General features: G+C 31.8%; 1 protein-coding gene across 1 annotated transcript in view; it reads left to right on the plus strand.

Annotated features, from left to right (window-relative positions):
• Window positions 1-496: 496 nt before the first annotated feature.
• The window catches only part of LOC105364268 (GTPase-activating Rap/Ran-GAP domain-like protein 3), a 54,739-nt gene continuing 32,625 nt past the window's right edge, over window positions 497-22,610 (plus strand). Inside the window, exon 1 of the mRNA XM_011502154.1 lies at window positions 497-788. Coding sequence (XP_011500456.1) covers window positions 511-788 — 278 coding nt within the window. The 5' untranslated portion in view covers window positions 497-510. The remainder of the gene's footprint in view (window positions 789-22,610) is intronic.

A 22,610-nucleotide genomic window follows, 5' to 3' on the forward strand; every position in this document is an offset into this window, starting at 1 on the left:
CTCGATCGCCTCCTGATAAGAGATAAATGATATTAATGATTATCATAACGCGTTGCGGATAAAACTTCCCGATTAAATATTTGCTTAGCAATTATCTCGTAAAAATCGCGTTAACGCGCGAGAGATTAAACGTAAGCTCGCGCGACAGCATTTAAATGAACGATAAAATCGTCTTTCTTCACGAGTTCCTCCCATCACATTCGCTATTAAAATTCAATTTTAGAGACGAGCAAGCACATTCTACTGGGCGTTTGCTTGCAAATTCCAGAAGCTACGCATCCCGTCACCGAATTCCCATAGAAAAGCGCCGATTATCTTCGAGTCCCGAGCTCCGGTATATAAGAAGAGCCGAGGCCAGGAGCGGTGGATCCGCCCAGTGGCGGACGATGTCTATAGAGCCGCACCAGAGTCACGGGAATAAGCAAAAAATCATTTCCGAGGTGAGTTGGGAGTAGCGGCCCCGTGTCAATTGGAGAAGACGCGGTTCGCGGACGGAAGGTGGGCCCGGTCATGCTGTGTCTGGACATGAAGCTGGTATCGCGGCTGCGGGGCCACTCCTCGGGCTCCGGCTCGAGTAACGGCCTCTCGGGACCCGGGGGCCATCAGAAGAAGGGCCCGCGCCGCGGCAGCGGCGGCACCCTCAGTCCCGTGAGCGACGACCGCGACTGCAGCGACGACGAGGGCATACCCAGCATCAGGATCGTGAGGGACAGGTCGCGCTCCGTCTGCATGCCCGTCCTCACCTCCTCGCAGCTGAGGCACCTGCACAGGCGCGCCAGCCACCACCTGTACGTCCCAAAATTATTCTTTGTTTGACCCTTGACCAGTCTCCTTCCATGGAGCGTCCCCGGTGGGTTGGGGTGATTGGTGATGGTGGGAGAGGAATCCAGTGAGCGATAGCGTGGTGGGCCGGTCGGGGGGGGGGGGGGTCGCGGGGGGGGGGGGGGGGCGCGCGCAAGTACGTGTCGGGTCGTCCGTTGGATGGGATATTTGCTGTCGCCGAAGCTTGGTCGGCCATTTTTTTTTTTTGCGGAGGCCGAGGCGAAAGCTCGATTCGAGCGTGTCGACGTGTCAGCGACACTTGTATTTGCCTGTCGTTGCGACTGGCGAGAGGGACGTAAAATCAAGCTCCGCGCATTCGAAACTTTGGACAAGTCCGACGAATGTCTTACGAAGCTCTCTTAAGTAGCTCATATACGATATTGCTCCTTTCCATTTGGTATTAAGCTTAGTTGAACTGCACTAAACAATGGTTACTACTGGACAAACAACATACGTGTGTATGTGCATATTGCCGTAGGGTAGTTTGCCAGAAAGTAAACGAGAAACTTTGGAAGTTTCGTCGATAAAAGACGTTTTGGCAGTAAAGGGCGCCGGAGCTTCGGTAAACTTGATTGAATTAAATTTATAAGTTTCTTTAATCTATGTGACTAGCAGTCTTTATCGATACAGGGCAAATCATTATACGTATAATTTTATGTTGTAATTGTAAAAAAATATTCTTCTTACTTGGAAATTCGTTCGACGAAGCAATTTACATATTAATTTATCATTATCATTAATAATTATCGTTAGAGATTCTAATCTTTTATTTTCCACGACGCTTGTACATTTAATTTGTACATCATTTGTTTATTAAAAATTGTATTTATATTTAAGATTGTATCATTGGGAGAAACGACGATGAAAATTAAATAATTATTTACAATTACTGCTTATTTCATGTCCAAGATAGTATTATAACAAATTTGAAATGAAAATGACACATTACATATTTAAAATGAGTTTTATAATATTTTGCCTGTTATTTTTATTTAGCTATCACTATTTATAAATCTCTTCTAATAATTGACTAATGCGCAAGAATATTCAGATATAAATATATATATATATATATATATATATATATATATCATAAATCATAAATCATTGAAAAAAAAAAAATGTAATTTTAATTAATGCTAATATAATAAGATCTCATTACGGTTCTAGGTTAATGTAATGTAATTTTTTTCCCTGAAAAGGAGCAGAACCAAGAGATCTTCTTCTTAAACGATAGAATATATGTTTTGAATAAATATTTAATAAATTTAAGACTAAATTATTTCACTCGAATTATAAATAGTTCAATAAACATTATTAATCTTTCTAAATCCACTTATATTAATAAATGTATATATATATATATATATATATATATATATATACATTTCATACTCTATAAAACACATTAAGCTTATACAAAATCATAAAATTTCATGTACGTGTATTTTTCAAACTGAATTGTAAAAGTAGGTTATATTTTTTATCTTTTCATAAAATTATATACAATTTATAAAGTTTTTTGATCTAAAAGTTTTTATCTTCCGAATAATTTGCCGCGTACTGTTTAAAAATATGGATAAACATTTTCCATAAGACAATTTTTTTTTTATTTATTTAATCGATATCTGTAAAGCTTATTTAAATTGTTTTAAAAGAACTTTCGCTATGATTATTCAGTTCAGTGTCTCAATATTTGCCAATCCTGACTTTAAACAAATTGACTTAACAACGTTATGTCCATTTTATCTACTAGATTATCTGGAAAATAATATTTCTCACATGGAGTAAAGGAAAATATATTTATATCAGTCGTATATTGTTAAAATTGCTTGAAAATAGAATAAAACACACAATAAGAACTTGAAATAATTTTAATAAATAGAAAATAAGAAATTTTATAAAATAAATTTTAGTGTTATAGAGTGATTAAAATGTGCCGTGTGGTAGCTTAGCAACGAGAAAAATTTATGCTTCTATTTGCATAAAAAATTAAGAATGTCCAGCTTACCATAATGTAACGATAACATATTACGTTTAAAATTTTAAATAAAGCAAATAAATAGCATAAAGAACGAATAATGTTCAATTAATAACAAAGACTTTTGTGTAACTTGTAAGGGGACGAATGCAAAAGTGAATTTGAAGTGTAAGCCGGCCAATCTTTACCAATCCAACGAATCGATTGATTTTCAGATGAAACGATGTCAGATGTTTAACACCAACTTGCTATCGAAATGACAAACGATTACTATAAAATTCGTGCGCTGAACACGTACGAACTTTAGTCAAGTAAAAAGCTGCCGCCAATTAAGTAAATGCATAGCCAATAAATACATAATAAAACGCACCGACTCTTTAATGTAGCGATATTGCACAACGTTGGCGAAGGCACGGATACTAAGCAAATGAGTCACCGGAAATCCGCAAGCTCGTCCCGCAGCCCCGACAAAGGGCAGCAACGAAAAGTACGAAAATTGCCCGATCATGCCCTCCTCGACAAAACTCGTTCGGTCTGTAATCATTAATTTTAACGAGCTAAACGGCGTATTTGGATGTAAGCACACGCTCCGATTGTCCCTCGTTCTGTCTCCTTCCTCGACTTTTCGTGGTGCTAGTCAACGAGAAAGAACAAGCAACCAGCCGTGTGCGCCGCATTTCAATGTTTAACCTCGATAGATAGGCTAACGTTTCGTGTAAGGTTCGTTGTCGTGCGTTTTTTTTTTTTTTCTTTTTTTTTTTTTTTTTTTTTTTTTTTTTTTTTTTTTTAATTATTTCCGTCCCTACCCACCTCCCTCCAAAAAAAAAGGATCGGGCCATTCGATTCACAGTCACAGCCTCGCTTCATTATATTTTTTTAATTGCTTTGATCGTATGAGCACGATCGCCTTACGGCTGGAAGCGTTGCATGCAATAATCAAATAATCAAATATAGATTCCTTAGCAACAGCATGTTCTTCTTGAATACGATTTTATGCTTATTATCGGCAATTTTTACGAAGATATTGGCACAATCTCGGCACGATAAGCCACTTGTAAGAGCTTGACTTAATAACTTGTCGTAAAATCTCTTAAACATTATTATTCGACTGTATATATTGTGTCTGTGCGTTATTGGGGCTTCTGCCTCGTATCAAATGCTATAAAATCTAATAATTACGAAATTTGCATGGCCAAGAGTATCTACGAGAATTCAAAGTGCATTGTTAGACTTTATTATGAAAAAGTGTTGACTATTAGCGGCATTGTGACTCATTCTGATAAACTATCGAGATACGCTAGGCCAGCTGCACGTGTTATAAATATATCATATATCAGGTGACAAGTATTTTGAAATGACTCGATGTTGCATGAATACTACAAGGTAAAGGGCATAAAGTGACCGAACAAACTCAATATTTTATTTATTAGAGAAAAATATGGCCAATTGAATAATGGGAGAGCTATTTTTACGCATTTCATTCGTCTTCGATGAAAAAGAGGAAGTATTCGGACGAATTGAATATCACATTCAATTTATTCCTTTAACTAATTTTTAAGCTAATTCATTCGACATATTCAGCCGGCTCGCCTTGCCAATAGTTATGAAGCACGGGCGCGACGAATATATAGAGCATAAACTGCTGGCGGTCAATATCCAAGCATCGAAAACTCATGTTTTTATAGCTGTCGAGGTGGGTAAAAGCCAAGGAAGTTACTAGCGTCGAGCGGGTACTTGCATAATGATCAAGTGACCACCTTGAACGTACACGTACGTGAGCTTGTAAGCTTACGACGATGTATCCAAGCACCCCCATGTGATTTTCGCATTTACATTATGCCGCTCGGACGATCTAGTTCCCAACCATCGTCTATTCATTAACAATTCAAAGGTCTACAATTATACTTTAAACTTTGTCACTTTTCATGGAAATTATCACTATTATACGCAAAGTTGTACTTCGTACTATACTATTCTCTCACAAATAGAATATATATATATATATATATATATATATATATATACATATATCTTTAACGTATGCGGGTTAATGCTTCATCGCCAGTATTATTTATCGATACTCTATTAAACACTATTATTTTCTCAATTGACCAGTCGATTATTTTTGGCCTCTCCTCTCCACGCGTTAAATCCTCATTTTCATCTTAATTTTGTCATCGACCGTTTGTACGCCAACTCGCCAAATTTCTAAACATATTCGCTGCGCGTTATTTTGAATAAATCACTAGTTACTACAATTCTTAAATTCAATAATTCAATGAAATTTTGTTCTCGCGCTACATCAAAGGATATTAATCCTCATGAACTATGTAAAATTCTTGCCTACCAATGATAAGATTAATGTTGAAAGATCATTGTCAAAGATTAATGACCGATAGATTGCCAAAAATTCTTCAACTTTATTATTAATACGAAGGACTAATTAAGAGTATTAATTTGGATGTGGACACGTATGTGAGCGAATGAAAATTAAAAGAATTTTGCATCGCCATTCCAAGCTATTGACAAGAAAACGCAGAAAGTTAATCCATAATCGAACGCAACAACGTAACCTGATTAAGTGAACTGCGTAAGCTCGTCGTAAGTCCTGAATATTGTCCGAGTGCCGAGCGTTAAATGCCTTTCTAAAAGCATAAAGTCTCTTACAAGGATGTTACGTCATCGACTAATCCATCCTCCCGATCCTTCCCGATTCATCAAGGCCTGGCGACAAAGAGGCGCATTAAAGCCACTCTCCGGAATATCCCGCACTCCTGTAAAGTCGAAGGCAATCGCGAAAGCCATTACGAATTTTACAATCCTCATAATCTCGCCCGACTAGCGACGCCAATGAGACGACCAGTAAAATCCAGTCTGCCCGACCTGAATAAAATTCTGAATAACCGAACGTTAGAAGGGGATTCTAATGCACGTATATGGCCGATCGAGAAATGTAAAACGGCAGAAAGTACATAACGGTGCTGCTCTCGCGGATTATACGTTACTCTATTCGTTCACAAGAACAACAACTAAAATAAAACAAAAAAAAAACTAAAGAAAAATTAATTTCGTTCCATTAAAAAAATTTTTTTTTTTTTTTTTTTTTTTTTTTTTTTTTTTTTTTATATGAACGTAATTGCGATATCCTTGTAGATAATAATTATAATGTGCATTAACGATGGCTATACTCTTTAAAGAGGAAAAAATATTTTAACGTGCTTCAATTACATTTCTTTGTATACCAATAATCCAATCATTTATATGCCATCGAAAAAGTAATATTGTCAAACAGAATATGCGTAGTTACCTTTTTAAAGTTATATAGATGAAAAATTATAATCGAACGTTAATTGCGTGAAAAAGCAAACGATTTACTTGTACATTATTGTACTATTGTATTTGGCTAGTAGAATTATTAATAAAGCTCATTCTTATAAAAATAAAAATAACAAATCTGAAAATTTTGTACTTAAGTTGGTAAAATTAAGTTCACAACAGCATATTTTGATAAGTTTTGGCGATGCCGATAGCTTCCTTAATAATCTTGCTTGCCACGCCATTTCATCAATACAAACCTTTAACTTAATTAATCTTAGTTTTGAAATGTAATGATAATAATATCTTATATGACCTAAAATATTATTCGCTCATGAAATGTTAACTCAAGCATGTGTATTTGTATCTTACACTACTTACTAAACTACTCTCCTAAAGTTCTAAACTATTGGCCAAAGTGGCTTATATCTTTCTTAAAATACAGCCAACGTGACACGTAACTCCTGATTATTCATACACTATTAATTTTTCAATCGCATGGCATATAAATGAAAATTTAAAAAATTAATGCCAAAATCTTTTTCATAGGAGTCGAGAGATTTTTCTCAATAACGACACTTTCAAACTTCTTATTCTCATTATTTTACGCGCCTTCAAATCATAAATAAGGAATATCAAATTCTTTAAAGTACCCACATTATCAAATTTATGAGATCATATTCAAAATATCACAATTCAAATATTTCTTTATCTCGAATTTCATTTAACTTTTTGCCTTCGATTAAAATGCCATTTTGTTTTTCCAAAAAGCAGCTTTTCTCTGTAAAAGAATGATGATACCATCCCAAGCTCGATCAAATGTCTGAAAATTCATCGTATTAAAGCTCAATAGCTGAGCATCGCCGGGTACGCTACCTACAAATCATCTTCCTATGTGATAAAGAACAAAATGGGGTGTGGAAGCGATGGGACGGGTTGGGGGGGGGGGGGGGGGGGGGGGGGGGGAGAGAGAGGAGGTTAGGTGATATAGATGATATGATATAATGGAACGGAAGGTAGAAAAAAGCGAGGCAAGACGGGGGAATCAAACAAGTCCACTTGATTCAGCGAGAGTTAAAGAAGAGTGTAGGAGGGAAGAAAATCAAGAGGGCGAGGTAAACGAGTAAAGTGAATGAGAATCTAATAGAAGAGCGCCTATATAGCGTTTCGTCGGGCTCGTTGATTTCACCTCGACGCCGCCACCTCCCCCTTCTCTCTCTCTCTCTCTCTCTCTCTCTATCTCTATCTCTATCTCTCTCTCTCTCTCTATCGCCCCTCCTTACCTTTTACACCCCCAATCCACCTCATCTACCGCCTATCACCAAGCCTCTATCTAACTCCCCAGCTAGACCTACAGACAAGACTGTTGCGGCACGCTTAAGCATAAACGACAGCTCTCTTTCCGTTTTCCTAGAGGTCTCTCTCCTGCTGTTGATGCAAAGCTCGGGAAGCCTAATCCCGTCTAGCTCTTTAAAGGTACATCTTTTACTTAGAAAGAGATTACAGGATGGCTTTCTTTCGGACACCACCTATATTCCCATCAATTTATCTACTCTACGTTTGGGAAAATATTCGCTAACTTTCTTCCTTAATGAAGTTCGTCATAAATATCAATTGGAGATTTACGTTCGAGATTATATCGTATATCGGAGCCGAAATTATCGTTTTTTTATGCATTTTCGCTTTTTTACGCCTCGAACGGCTCTCGATCTTCACTTTAACATCTATTCTGATTAAGCCTTAATCATGAGCAATGTTAGTTGAGTTTCGAAATTTTGTAATAAGTTGAAGAATATTCTTCTCTTATTGAGCAAATCGTGAATTTCTATGGGAAATTTATTAAAGTTCCCGCTAGAATGAAAGATGAAAAACTGTAAATTTTTAAAATAAAGCAAATATGCTAAATTATCACACTGCGATTACAACGTTGCTAGTTGAGAAAATTAAAGTTAAAACTTAAAGAGAAAGGTAGTGAGAAAGAGAAAATGAAAGTAGGATATAACCATTAGCTGAAAAATCAATAATAATATCTATAATAATTTATTTATAAAATAGTTGAAAATTTAGATAGAAAAATATATTTAAATAAGAAACCTCATACAATAATTTGATTTACGATATTCTCACTACACTACTGTTACTACAATTTATGTTCCCTATATACTTTGTTCACAACTTTCAAGTAACTACTTTCTACCACATTATTTATTATACCATTCTATATATATATATATATATATATATATATATATATATATATATATATATATATATTCACATACATATATAAACACATATATATATATATATATATATATATATGTGTGTGTGTTAAGCAATATTGTCAAGCAATGTGATTATACGTTACAAGTCCGAGAACTAATTCTTTCGTTAATCGTTATCAGTTATTTTTTATTTCAAATTAGTTTAACACCAATCAATTTCACATCCATCGTAAAAATAATTTTCTCTACACCCATCCTCAGAGGGTCAAACACACGCGCGCACATACACTCAGAGGCATGCGTAGGCGCAAACACGTATGTATTCAGTTAATCGTAGTTGATATGGTTGATATGGTTGAAAGTTTTGGCAAATGTTTGACGATGAATAATAGGACCTCAGGAGGCAAGACAAAGCACATCTTGACACGCGGTAGAAGCCCACTGCGATTCCTCATTGTCCATCCGCAAATCCAAAGTAAAACATCTCCACGTCATCATCCCCTTCTTAGCACATTCCTCCTAGTATTTCATTTTTCACCTGACGGATTATCATCGCACCCGGAATATCCGCAGCGCGCCATTAACGATGCCCTTTGTTCCATGGGATTCCTCCCGGTCCTTTAGCAAAACAGCCCGGGATGGGCGACCGTACGGGGACGACAGTGGCGGCGGGGGAGACGGGAGCGACAGCGGGGACGGCGGAGGTACGACCTCAGCCCCGTCTCATTAACCTAGATATTTACACGGCGGACTGGAGAGTGGGATGGAACAGGTGTAGAAGGGGATGGGAGATACGGCGCCCCGCGCGCCTCTCGCGGAGCTCGAAATTTTTACATTCACGTGCTCGAAATAAACGCCGAGCAATCCAGACGCTCAAGCCATGTGGCAAATCTATCCGGAATATGGGAATGCTTCTTTCCCTTCCACTGTATAATATTGCAAAATTTCAGTGCTTCTTTTCTTAATTCTCGCATGAGCTGCTATGATGGTTAATTAAAAATCGATATAAGAATTTCCAAGTCCTGCACGAAATTCGTTATCTGACATCGAGAAATTCGTTTGCGCTATACAATAATGAAACAAGCTCTTCCTTTATGGACTTTGTTATTTTTTATTGATTTTTTATTCGGTTTAGTACGTTAACTTTACGAAATTGGGATTAGAAAATTTTCAATTTTATTCTCCAACGCCACATTTGCCCGAATAATATTATAAAGTAGTAATACATTTTTAATTTACTCATTATATTAATAACTTGACTATCCATGAGCAGGAGTATAAATAACTTATATTTGATCTCGTAAAATATAGATCGTAAAAAATTGAATATCATAAAAAAGATTTGTACACAATAATGCCGATTGATTGATTGAGCGGAATGTAAATGTTATAATGTACTAATGTAAATGTTATCGTCTATTAATTATGCAATTGGCAAAAATTATGTTACCATACAGGAAAATGTAATAATCGCTTGATTGAACGAATTTACTAAAACTAATTTTCTAATAATACTGTATTTGAAGTTATTTACATAAGTATTTAGGTCAATTTTTATCGCCCTGCGTAACATTCTTTACGAATTTATATATATATATATATATATATATATTGTGATATTCAGAAATTTACATAAAAATACATCAAATAAGCATGTTTGAGGTAATAAATTTTTCAATTGTTTCACTATTGAATAAACTATTGAAAAGTCACGATTTTTCGAATAGCATATTTTAATTTTGAGGTTAAAAAATATCCGTTTAAATAAGCTCGAACGATTATATTAAAGTATAGGAAGGAGAATTTTGCACATAAACTCATTATGATTTCCATCTATATATCATACTGTTTAATGTAAAAGATTTTCATAATATAGATTAAGAAATTATATTTAATCGAGTTAAATTTTCTGCAAATAATTTATGAATATTTTTCCCTATTGTTTGATTAACCTAACTCGACAACTTTAATAAATATGAAATAAATGAAAAACTAAATAGCAAGAAAAAAAGAAAAGAACGAGTCAATTTTACTCGCAACTATTATTATATGACATTATTTTTCGAAATTTTTTAAAAATATAGCTATATTTAGATATATATATATATATATATATATATACAATAATTTTTTTTTTTTGTCAAACAATTATGAAATATAATAACAATGCCATTGATTTTCAATAAAAACGTGCAAGAATACACGGAGCCTCAACTTTCAATATTTATAGTATATTTGCTATGAAAATATGAACTATTACTTTTACAATAATTTGAAAATTTAACTTTAAAATCACCATATTGATTTTTATTTTAATAGAAAAAAAAAGTGACGGCAGTCAATTGCAATAAATAAATAAAATTGATCTAATTAGATAAATATACGATATCAAAATTAACTGTGCAATACTTCGTGATATCGCATAACAAACATAACGATTATCAAGTAAAATGTTACGATAACACGATGGCACTACCTATATTATTATTATTATTATTATACATTATCTAAAATAATTAAGGATAAAAGGAACAATTTTAGGGGTAAAAGTATCTTGATTTTTTACTGAATTTACATCACTCCAAATCGAATTATCCAAATTGAATGATTTCAATAAAATTTTGCTTGCCTTTAATTTCGTATATCTGAACATACTTGGATAAATTCATATATTTATATTAAATCTTCTACCTGATTTATTTTCCATATGATTTTAAAATCCATTCGCAAACCATTATTCACTAATTTCTATTGTTTAAAGCTTCATCTCCACCTGAATATAGTAGCGCCATTTTCGTGTATTTCATGTTAAATTTGTCCGTAGCTAATATCCAACTTCGTTCAAATATATTATTCATGTAGTTCGTTGATATACGCTCGTCACGCCTACGCTCGAACCCCATTGGCTATCTGTGACTTTTCACTTGTATTATCTCACCTGACCCTCATTTATACACGACATACTGTCTGTCTAATTGCATGGTTGGCGGGGGGGGGGGAGAGAGAGATACGTTACAAGAAAAAATGTGTACATTTTGAAAATTCGTATTAGCGATCGCTGAACTCACTTAGATAAAAATCGAAAGGCCCTATGGTGCGGGCTTAATGACGTCCATCGTCATTAATACTAAAATTATATTGATAAATTGATAATCAATTGTATGGATTAATCAATTATAGTGACAAACACAAATTCGGTTTGATTAGACTGAGTGCAGTTATTTTCGATGCACAAAATTTAATCAAGACCTCTTCCAAGAGTATATATTTAATGATTCTAAAAGGGTTATTTCTGCTCTACAAAGTAATCCACTACTAAGAAATATTAAAAGAATATCAAACTAAGAAATTTCTTCCATTATTATTATTATTATTATCGTTGTCTCGTTACTGCTACTCGTTACTATCCTTGTTACGTTTATTATTATTATTGCTATTATTACTATTATTACTATTATTATTATAATTATTATTATTATTACTATTATTATTATTATTACTATTATTATTATTATTATTATTATTATTACTATCATTATTACTAAAATCCTTATCCTTATTATCGTAATTATTGTTGTTATTGTATTTATTTATTTATTTTATTTTCCTATCGTTATTTCATTGATAAAATTCAGATAAAATAACATTACATGCTTTCAATTTTTTACGGACGAACAGCCACTTGTTTCCTTAGAAATTTCACATATACCTATATATGTATATTATTACCATATAGTTCGATTGAAATTTATCAATTTTCGATAAAATTTATTTTTCAATTTCAATTTGTAATTTTAAATTTATTCTCGAATGACATTCAGTGTAAAACATCTTCTACCTCTATAATCTGATGAATCGCAGTGTCACATATTTTCTTTAACGAAAACTGACATATATTTTTCATCTTCATCGTAGAGCAAAATTTAAACTCTAATCAAAGTCTATACGCACCTCAGAATTATTTTTCTTATTCTATTTGTGCAAAGTGTTTGCTCTTTTTTTTTTTTCTTTTTTTTTTCTATCTTAATAATAGAAGCGTAAACAATGATAGAATAATTGATTATTTATTCACCCATTAAAATCGCCCGCTTAATCGTGCAATAAATTTATTCAAATTTATTATCCATATATTATTTAATATTAATAAAAATAGAATATATTTTTTTACATTGATACGTTTATTTAATTGGAGATATCACGTGCTAAGGCACGTTTAAAGCTCTACAGTATACTCACGTCAATAAAGTTGAATCACGACTGTATAATGTACAAGCTGATGATGTGTGAAACTTTTTTTCAGGTTATCATAATATTATCACTTATATCGTTTATCTAAGCCCTGGAAATAAATTCGTTTCTCGCCTGGGCGATAGCCTTGAGAATTTAAAGCAAAGGTATAATACATAAAGCATTTGTGTTAATTGCATTACAGATAAATAGATAAGCGATGGTCAGTTAGAGTTAATTGTTTAACAGTGCTTATTTATTATAAATAAATTAATTATTTTAAAATAATTTTAATAGCTGAAATATTTATTAATAGCAACGAAATAAATTAGCCGTGTATAATAGAAGGCGTATCCGCCTATTCTCATCGCCATTATTTAATCCGTAAAGTCACGCGATTCGAAGAGAAATTTATCTTCGCATCATGAATGTTATATACGTTTCAAGATCGCCCGTTTAAATCTCCTATTAAGTTTATTTTAAATACTAACGATAACAATTTTAACTAAAGGTGCACAATATAGTGAATAGAATTTACCAACGTAAATTTCATGAAAATTAGGTGAAACGTTTGAAACGATTTTCTCCCATTCATCACATAAAAAGACGAATAAAAAACAAGAAGATAACGAAAAGAACAAATGGAAAAACAAGAAATAATTTAAACATATAAAAAATAGTAGCTTTATAAAATACTCCTTTAATCCATTATTTTTGGCAATTTATTCAAAATAATAAGCATCCATTTATTTGGCATCAGTGCATTTTTCACATTTCGTCACAAAAGTATGGTAATTTATAAAAAGAAAAATTTCTAATTGTTTAAATATAAATTTATATTATTATGGATATAATATGTATATTATCTTGAATAAATTTATCTTAAACGATAGACAGCAGCTGCTCTTATCATAAACCGTTAAACGAAATTAATAAATATTGCCTGGGAACACAACCTCAAGGAAAACTTAATATTCTATTTTCCTCCAAGGATCTCAACCGTCTACGTATAAAGCAACTTTAATAATACAAGATAAATGTCTTTAATATTTAAAATAACATTTTTAATATATTATTATCGATGCTATGATTAAACTTTACTAAGAGAACACTTGTGATTTCTTTAATTTAAACGATTTATCGCCATTTTCTAAGCTGCTATGGTACAACATAGTAATAATATATTTTTTGTTCATCTTATTTTTAAATTTATGTAGCTTCTGTTTTAGTCTATTTATTATTCTTTTTATTTTATTTATCTAATCTTTTCTCTTTCATATAAATAATAACTATCAATATTCAATATCTTTCTTACGTATAATATCTTGCTGGGTGTAATGTCTTTTCAAGAAGTAAAATCGAATAGATTACCCATTGTCTTTCGCAGTCTTACAAATTTCTCTTAAGAATTAATGATAATGTAAACCACACCCAAAAATAGATTCTATATTTGAAACAAAGGATAGCTAAGAAAATTCCTTAAACTAAGATATGACTGAGGAGAAAAAACAAATTATTTTAAAAATTTTGTGTTAGTACTGAAAATTATTCTGTACTCGTACAATTAAATAGAATATCATATGAAAGCATTTTAGCTGAAAAATATTGCAAAAATTATTAATTCCAACTCAATCAATTTATGCATTAATTTTTTAAGATAATAAAAATTGAAATTATTATTGTTTAACTTGACGTTATATTACACTCAAAAAAGTATCGAATGATCTATCTTATTATTTCATCTCTTTTGGAGAAAATCCAATACCGAAAGATATTTCTTATGTTTTCTGAATAGTATGCGAGTCACTCGAGTATCCGGCATTCGTGAACAACAAATTACTTGGATATATATTATTAATATACATATAACATCAAATCTTTTTACAATAATAAAAACATATGACTAGAAGAAATGCGTTTCGAATACATTTTAGCTTACTTAAAGTTATTATTTTCTTTGTTGATATTCATGTCAATTAACATTTAATAAAAATAAAATATATATATATCATTGTAGATCATTGAATATTTTATTTATGTATAATAATTATTCTCAGTTTATTATCATTATAAAAAGTATTTATAAATTTATTACATAAAAATCTAACGAGTATCGCAGCTATTGAGCAATGTAGGTAATTTAAAACAAATATGATTTATAAAAGCAATGGGAACTCTAATAAAGTGAACTCAAACAACTTATATAGAAAGTAACTAGAAGCTCACTAAATGCTCGTACGCATAAACACTAGAGCTTACAAATTATATTGTCCATTTGTCTGGATGAAAGTTATCCGAAGCCGAACGTCGTCTATACATTCTGAACTTTTTCACAAGTACTTTACGCCAACTATTATCCACAAAAAATTACTATTTATTTTTTATTACATCTGCATTATGTATATGTAAAGACTTTTCACTTAAGGTATAAATCTGATTAACTTCGTCGCGTTTCTGTACAAGTTTTATCAAATTAATTATGTAGCTTTTTATATTTCTTGAGAATTATGATGGAATAAAATATATCCTTACTGGTAAAAAATTATTTAAATATTTTTACTTATCAAAATTACGTATTTCTGAGAAATTCAGGGTTTCGGTATAACAATGACCTAAATAGAATTGTGAATCGTATTAGTCGGAAGGAAAAGTTGGCCATTATAAGATATTAAATAATCTTTCTCTTTAAGAACTATCTTCGCTTTTACAAGTTGTAAAATATTTGCGTACATTATAAAACTCTGAACATATATATTTTATCAATATACGTATAATAATCGACATTACCTAAAAGGTTTTCGCTCATATTTAGGTCTGAAATTTGTAAGATAAATAGTAGATTAACGAATATTAAATTAAATTTTCAAGACATTAATCTTTCTACGATTATATATTCTTTATTCATGATTTAAAGTACATTTCAGATTATTTAAACAACATAATGCAGTGTAATTTATTTCAAATAAAATAATGTGCTCATTTTATTATAGAAAATGTAATGCTTCGTTGATTACGATAAAATAAATAAAGCGATAGAGGAGTCAGTGTATCAAGAATGACTATGTGGAAGAACAATTTTTAAAATCAAGACTATTCATTACTCTTAAAATATGTGCAGAATTTAATTTTACAATTTCAAGAATATTTGTTCATTTAATTACACAATAAGTTATACAAGTATTATCACGCATCAAATAAATAGTCGTTTAATATTTAAATTCGTACAACTTTAATAAACTTTAATAATATAGAATAGTGCAAATACTATAGACACTTCAAATAATAAAACAAACATGTTTGTTAAAAATATATAAAGAATCAATATTTTGTAATATGTTATTTTAATATTTCATAATTTATTTACTATTAAGTATTTATACTATTTAAACTATTTAGTATTGTAATGTATATTACTCCGGTTTACGTTATAAGAAATGATTCCTTTTTCATTGAAAATATTCAAATATTATTTCCATTAATGTATAAAGTCTATCAACATACATATACACACATATATATATATATATATATATATATATATATATATATACAATATTTTTTATAATACTTTCGAATTCGATAGAAAAATTAATTTTGCTTTTGTAAGTTGTATTCGTGAGACTCTTCAATCCCAATGGCGAAATCTTAATTAAACAGTATAACTCTATAATTCAAATATCATACTAATTATAAAATTAGAAATTTTGCAGAGACTATTGCTCTCACTCGCTTCATTTGCCTTTAATCGCCCAAGTCATCTCAATATACTTTGTCATAAGCCTTCGGCTTAACGCCGAATTATCTCTTATAAAAAACACAAGCAGCCATTCGGGAATAATTTCACTTTCTCAATTACATTTCCGCACTCCGAATTACGCAGTGGACTCTACATCATTGACCTTATATCAGGCTATGTACGGGCAAAACTTGACTCTCGTCGCTCCAATTCTGAAACAGGGTCGAAAGTGTTCGAACTACGTGCACAGACGGACAGGAGCTAAGCCAACTCTGGCATGTACTTTTGGCAACTGGCGATATCCATTTCTGCCGCTTTTCTTTCCGATTTATGAGCTCGTGTGAAAAATTAATTAAAATGTTTGTTACGTACTTTGATATGCAGGGCTGATCGATGATAATGGCGCCATCATCGCCCTGAAAATCTTTCGAGGCATTATTATAAGCAGCTTGATGAGGCAAATTTATCACTGCATGTAATTAAATCTAATTAAGCTCAACTGCAATAATCATCAAATGCGAAATTTACATCGACATAGTACTATTGAGTATTAATTTTTTTTCATTGTTTATGGTCCGTCCGAGGATATGAAGGCAATGTAAAATCTTATATTGTTTAATATGACACTGGCATACACGCACGCATGCACGAACGCACGCACGCACGCACGCACGCACGCACGCACACACACGCACACATACGTTCGCAAAATTATTCATGGTTCATTCATGGTTCATAAAATAATAATAATAATTTGACGATTAATGATTTATTTAGCGAAAAGTTGGAGCGAAACACCTTAAACTTTTACGTATCAAATTGTTGGTTTGAAGAACCGAGAAAGTGTTTTTGTGTCTGAAATTATATTCGCGATAATCAATAATATTTCTCATGCTCCACAAGTGTGATAGATTTAAACATTTTTCTGACAATCTAAGTAAGAAAATATTTTTTCACTGTTTTTTTTTTTTTTTTTTTTTTTCATATAAAGTAACGCATATAAATATTTTAACACTTTTATCTAAAAATATATTTAATATGAAAATAATTGATAATAACAAAATAACTTTCACTAGTCAAAATATAATGTGTAGTTTATCAGAATTACTGAAATTTACTACTTACCCACTATCTAGTTAATTATAATTTAAACTTTTAATTAAAAATCTAATTTAATTAAAAATATATTACAATCAATAATTAATTTATTTTGTGCGTAGAGATATTATCTTGAATACAGATGATTAAGCTAACGTGTTATACATTTATAAATGAGCGAATGAACTATGAAAGATTCTTAATAGATAATTCTGATAATTATTCTTACAATGAGTTCCAAAGACATTGGATCTCCTACTCGAAAGTCAATAAAGATTAAGAATTCGAATGTCCTTGAATGTATTACTTTAAAATCCGAATCTTCTTACAGCATAATTTAACGTACAACGTAAAAAGCTTTGACCTCCTTAAATGCAGAGCAAGTTAAGAAGAACCCTATCAAAAAAACCAGAGCAAGATAAAATGAATAGTTTATCTGCATGCACACTTGTATGCGCATAAGTGCATACATGCATACAGGATCAGATAGGACAATGTCTTCTAAGACTGTTAGATATGCATCTGCATACACGCGTGTACGTTTTAAAAATATTACTTACATTATTTCGAGAATATTGTTGTTTGTATGTTTTAATGGTGCGCGTGCCTTTTTTAATTTCGCTATATAAAAACATTGAATGCAAAGGGATGCACGCAATTGCACGTAATAAATGTCTTTGGAGATGTTGATGAAGAAGAAAAGAAAGAAAACAAAAATTTAACTATTATGTGGCTTTTATTGCAGCTACATTGTTTATTGTTTGTGTAAAATAGTGTAAGAATAATCGTATGCCAATCGACATTTCAAAACATTCGCTTTCCTCTCTAAAGCAAATCCATTTGGCATGATTGTAGGGAGCCGAGATTTCCCTTGCCATTAATACGTTACGCTTCGCGCACAAGCATCATTCCTCGAGGAAAAAAGGGAGGAACAAAGTACGCGTTTGTCTTTTACATTTGCATTTAAACCGGTGATATTGAATAATCGAAGCTAGCTGCTGCGCAAAAACACTATCCAAAGAATGAAGATGAAGTAGACACTGCTGCGCCACATGGACGAGCGAATTAGCGCGAAAAAATATTCTTCCTTAATAAAGATATGTTGATTTTCGTGCGATTTTCGGCAATAACGAGCGAAAGCGTAATCGGTGAATCGAACTCGCTCGTTAAAGCTCTAGATGAATATTGGATGTGAATTAACTCGATACGTAGTTTGCGATGTGTCGAACGTGATAGCGGGAAAGCGTGCGTGTTGAGCTACTTATTGGCTGGCTCGCGCTCGAATATAATTAACCCGCGTGTTTATACACGTCGAGCTATTAGTCCATAAGTTTTGTGCGCAGACGCGCACGCGAATCACCACTGGCTCGCTTGAATTTCGCTTGAATTTCGCTTGAATTTCGCTTGAATTTCGCTTGAATTTCATACGATCACGGGGCCTGTGAATATTGCCTTTTCGCACGCTCCGATGATTTATTTAGAGTCCGAGATACAGATACAGGCAGTCCCGACGTTTCTTATCCAACAATAAAAAAAAAAAAGGTATATAAATATCGTATGGATGGATCTCGAGTTTTTTGTTATAAGACTTGAGTTATCGGAGAATAAATGATAGGGCACGTCGTTAGATATAAAGACAATATCATTCCTAGATAGCTACCAATTTAATTAAAATTTTCGCTCGGCCGATGACAATGGATAATGCCGTAGAGAAAAAAGCTCTGGCCACGTCAGAGGCCAAACGACAAAGACACGTTATTATGATTTAGCGTAATTGTTTTCAAAACTATGAGCTTGAAATTACAGTATGATGTAATTGATTGAGCCATGCAATTCTTACGTTGGAAAGATCTTTTTTTTTATTTTACGTGTCCTTTCATTGCCCTGTAGACTACAAAAGCTCAATATTATTTACAACAGCAATATGCACGCTCTATAATTTTAAATTTCCATTTTTACTCCTTTACTTTTTTTTACTAGTTGAAAAATCTGTTGAAAAATGTCCAACTCAAGTGTCGAATTTACCGTAAATTTCAAGCAAATTATTACGGGAAAAGGCTTCTTGAAAAAGATCGTTTGCATGACCAATAATGCCCTTACGAAATATAATGACAAATATAATGAAAACAAACATGACGAGATGTTAAAATAATGTACAACGTTAATATATATATAAAAATTAGCAATCGATAGAAAATAAAAAAAAGACGGGGGGAAAAAAAACATTTAATGAAGTAGAATACATTTTCATAGATTATTTATTGTACGAATTATTTTATTAGAAATAGTCTTTATGGAAGAACGTTGCTTTAAAAATTGACAAATGTAGCTCAATCACTTTCGTGTCGAATTTGAGTTTAATTTTGATTTGTTTTTTTTTTTTTTTTTTTTTTTTTTAAAGCTACGAATGTTATCGTCTTATTGCCACGTGAATATTTTTCTCTTAGCACATCAACGGATACAATCGTTTATTTATTATACAATATCTATATGCCATATAATATATAGTTCAATAACATAAATAATCGTATCGACAAAGTATAATAATAGTACTCTTAAATGATGTATATTTTACAATTTCCCTCACAATCAATACCATACACACAAATCATTCATTTATTTGCTTAGATCAATAGTCGTATGTGTGCGGTATGTACATTAGTTTAGAATATTGAAATTATTGGCATTAAAATCGACGAATGATAATAAAGACCAGAAAAGAGTCACGAATTTGGGTCGATGTAGTAAAGCGAACGATTTATCCTTTACATCGCTTTTACCTTTTCGATTTTCCCATCTGCAACAAAAGAATTCTAAATGGTGAATTATTATTGTTTATTCTCTCTGATGTTTTTGTGCTGTTTTGTGTGTTTTTTTTTTTTTTTTTTTTTTTTTTTTTTTTTTTTTTTTTTTTAATGCTTAAAGAGGAGAATTTCCATGCTCGGTTGGGGACGGTCACTTCGACATATAATATTTAATATAAAAGTATGAATGAATTTAAAGCATCAACTGCAAGAATAGAATAAAGTAGCAAGCAAGAAGCTCTTAGTTGCTAGTATAAAAACGCATAAAAAATGGTAATGTTCATAATAAGTAAACGTTTATATTATAAGTAAGTACAATCGAATTATATTTTGTTTCTAGAAAGATAGAATTAAAGCGCTATAGCGCATTATAAAAATAAACTGAAATATATGGATTTATGGTTGAATAAAACTGAGCCATATAATCTATAAATAATTATAATATTCGTGATATATTTAAGGAATATTTTTCACGTCAACATTCACGCGAATGATAATAGAATAGTGATTCGGTAATTATAAAGTTTTTATGGGCTTTGCAAATGAATCATAAGAATATGTTGCCTGGATACAATAATCAATTAATTAAACAACGAAAATACTCGCTCTATTAACAGACCCAACGAGTCCACTTCGTTATTATACCTTTACTTATTTAAAATATAGGTAATGTGAAATTTTTTTAATTAGCCTTGTGCTTATCCTTATGCACGACAATAAATTTTAAATAAATTTTAATGGCAAAGTAATGCGAACTGAAAAATAATCGATCTTCCCCGAAGAGGTTACTAAAAAAATAGCGTTAAAAAGGTTTTAAATGCCCATTTTTCCGCAAACTCGTAGAATTACGATAGTTAATCTTATCTGCAAAGCTAAATTCAAGCGCAACGCGTATGAACTACCATTTCACCATCTCCCATAAATCCGAATCAGTTGGGCGTCGATAATTAAAATTCAAATTTAATAACTTCCTCGCAATCATGACGAGCTCGCTGAATCCTCCAAGTTCATCGCGACAACGAGCAAAACAACAACCGGCTCTTTCCGACTCCCGTAATTAATCTTTCCTTGGCGGTGGAAAAAAACGGCGCGTCAGACTGCAACGCATATAAGAGAGAAACAAACGTGTCTGACTGCGTGGAAAATAAAAGCTCGTCTGCCCCGTTCGAGTGTATATAACTCGGGTCGATGCATTCACTGGCTGCATTATGCTAGAGTTTACAGCATTGAAGGGTTACGTGAAAAACTCGAGACGGGAAAATTCCCTTTACATCCTCATTTTTTGTTTTTTCATGTTTCATTCTTATATATATATATATATATATATATATATATATATGGATGGTAATGACACTTGCACGAATTAAAGAATTCGTAAGGGTAATGGTGAATCGAATCGAGGCATGGAACAAGGACAGGAATAATCTCCCCCTATAACTTTTACTTTTACCGCGCTTTCTGCACTTTAGAAAATTCAAGCTCGGCCGCTTCAGTGAATCCACTTGCACTTCTGCACCTCTTGTGTACAAATAATTCTTTGCAAAAACTAACGTAGATCTCTACTTGAGTACGGTGGTAAAAATCATTATTTTAGAGTCCAATTAATTTTACCCCTCCTTGTCATTTTGCCGAATATTACTATCTATTTGTCCTCCTCTATGATTAGATAACTAAGCACATTCCCTTCGACAATTTATATTACAATAATTGAGCGATTAACGGTTATTATATTTTGCGCAAAATTTTTTGCGATTTTATTTCGTATTTTTATCTTTATTTTATTTCTTTCTAAATTCACGTCTCCACTACAGACGTATAAAGTTTATGTGAATTATATTTTGCCAAATTAAAGTTTTTATATAATTCAAGATTGCTTGGAAAACCTAATTTACTTTCCTTCCTTTACATCAAAGTACATTATTTATCATATCATATATATATATATATATATATATATATACATACATACATACATACATACATACATATATAGTATTCTAGATTATAATCAAGATTATAAAATCATATAAACATAATTTCACCTTTTGAAATCAATAACTTCTGACACATAAAATAAAAATTACTACGTAAGGGTATATTCATCTTAAATATATACGCGCGCGCGCGCGCGCGTGTGTGTGTGTGTGTGTGTGTGTGTCTGTGTGTGTGTCTAATTTACTTTTTTTTTTATTTATAAAAGTTTCAATAATAATTGATAAACATTTGAATTATTTAGAATTTTAAAAGTACTATTTGTAAAACTTATTATTTTAATATCGTAAAACATAAAATCCAGCGCATACAGGAATACAAATGTAATCTAAAATTTCATTATTTAAATTAATTAGAAAATGTTAATTTATGTAGATTTCATAAATTAAATTCTTCATTACTATTTATTA

The sequence above is a fragment of the Ceratosolen solmsi genome, unplaced genomic scaffold, assembly GCF_000503995.2.
Source record: "Ceratosolen solmsi marchali unplaced genomic scaffold, CerSol_1.0 scaffold43, whole genome shotgun sequence".
Lineage (NCBI taxonomy): Eukaryota > Metazoa > Arthropoda > Insecta > Hymenoptera > Agaonidae > Ceratosolen > Ceratosolen solmsi.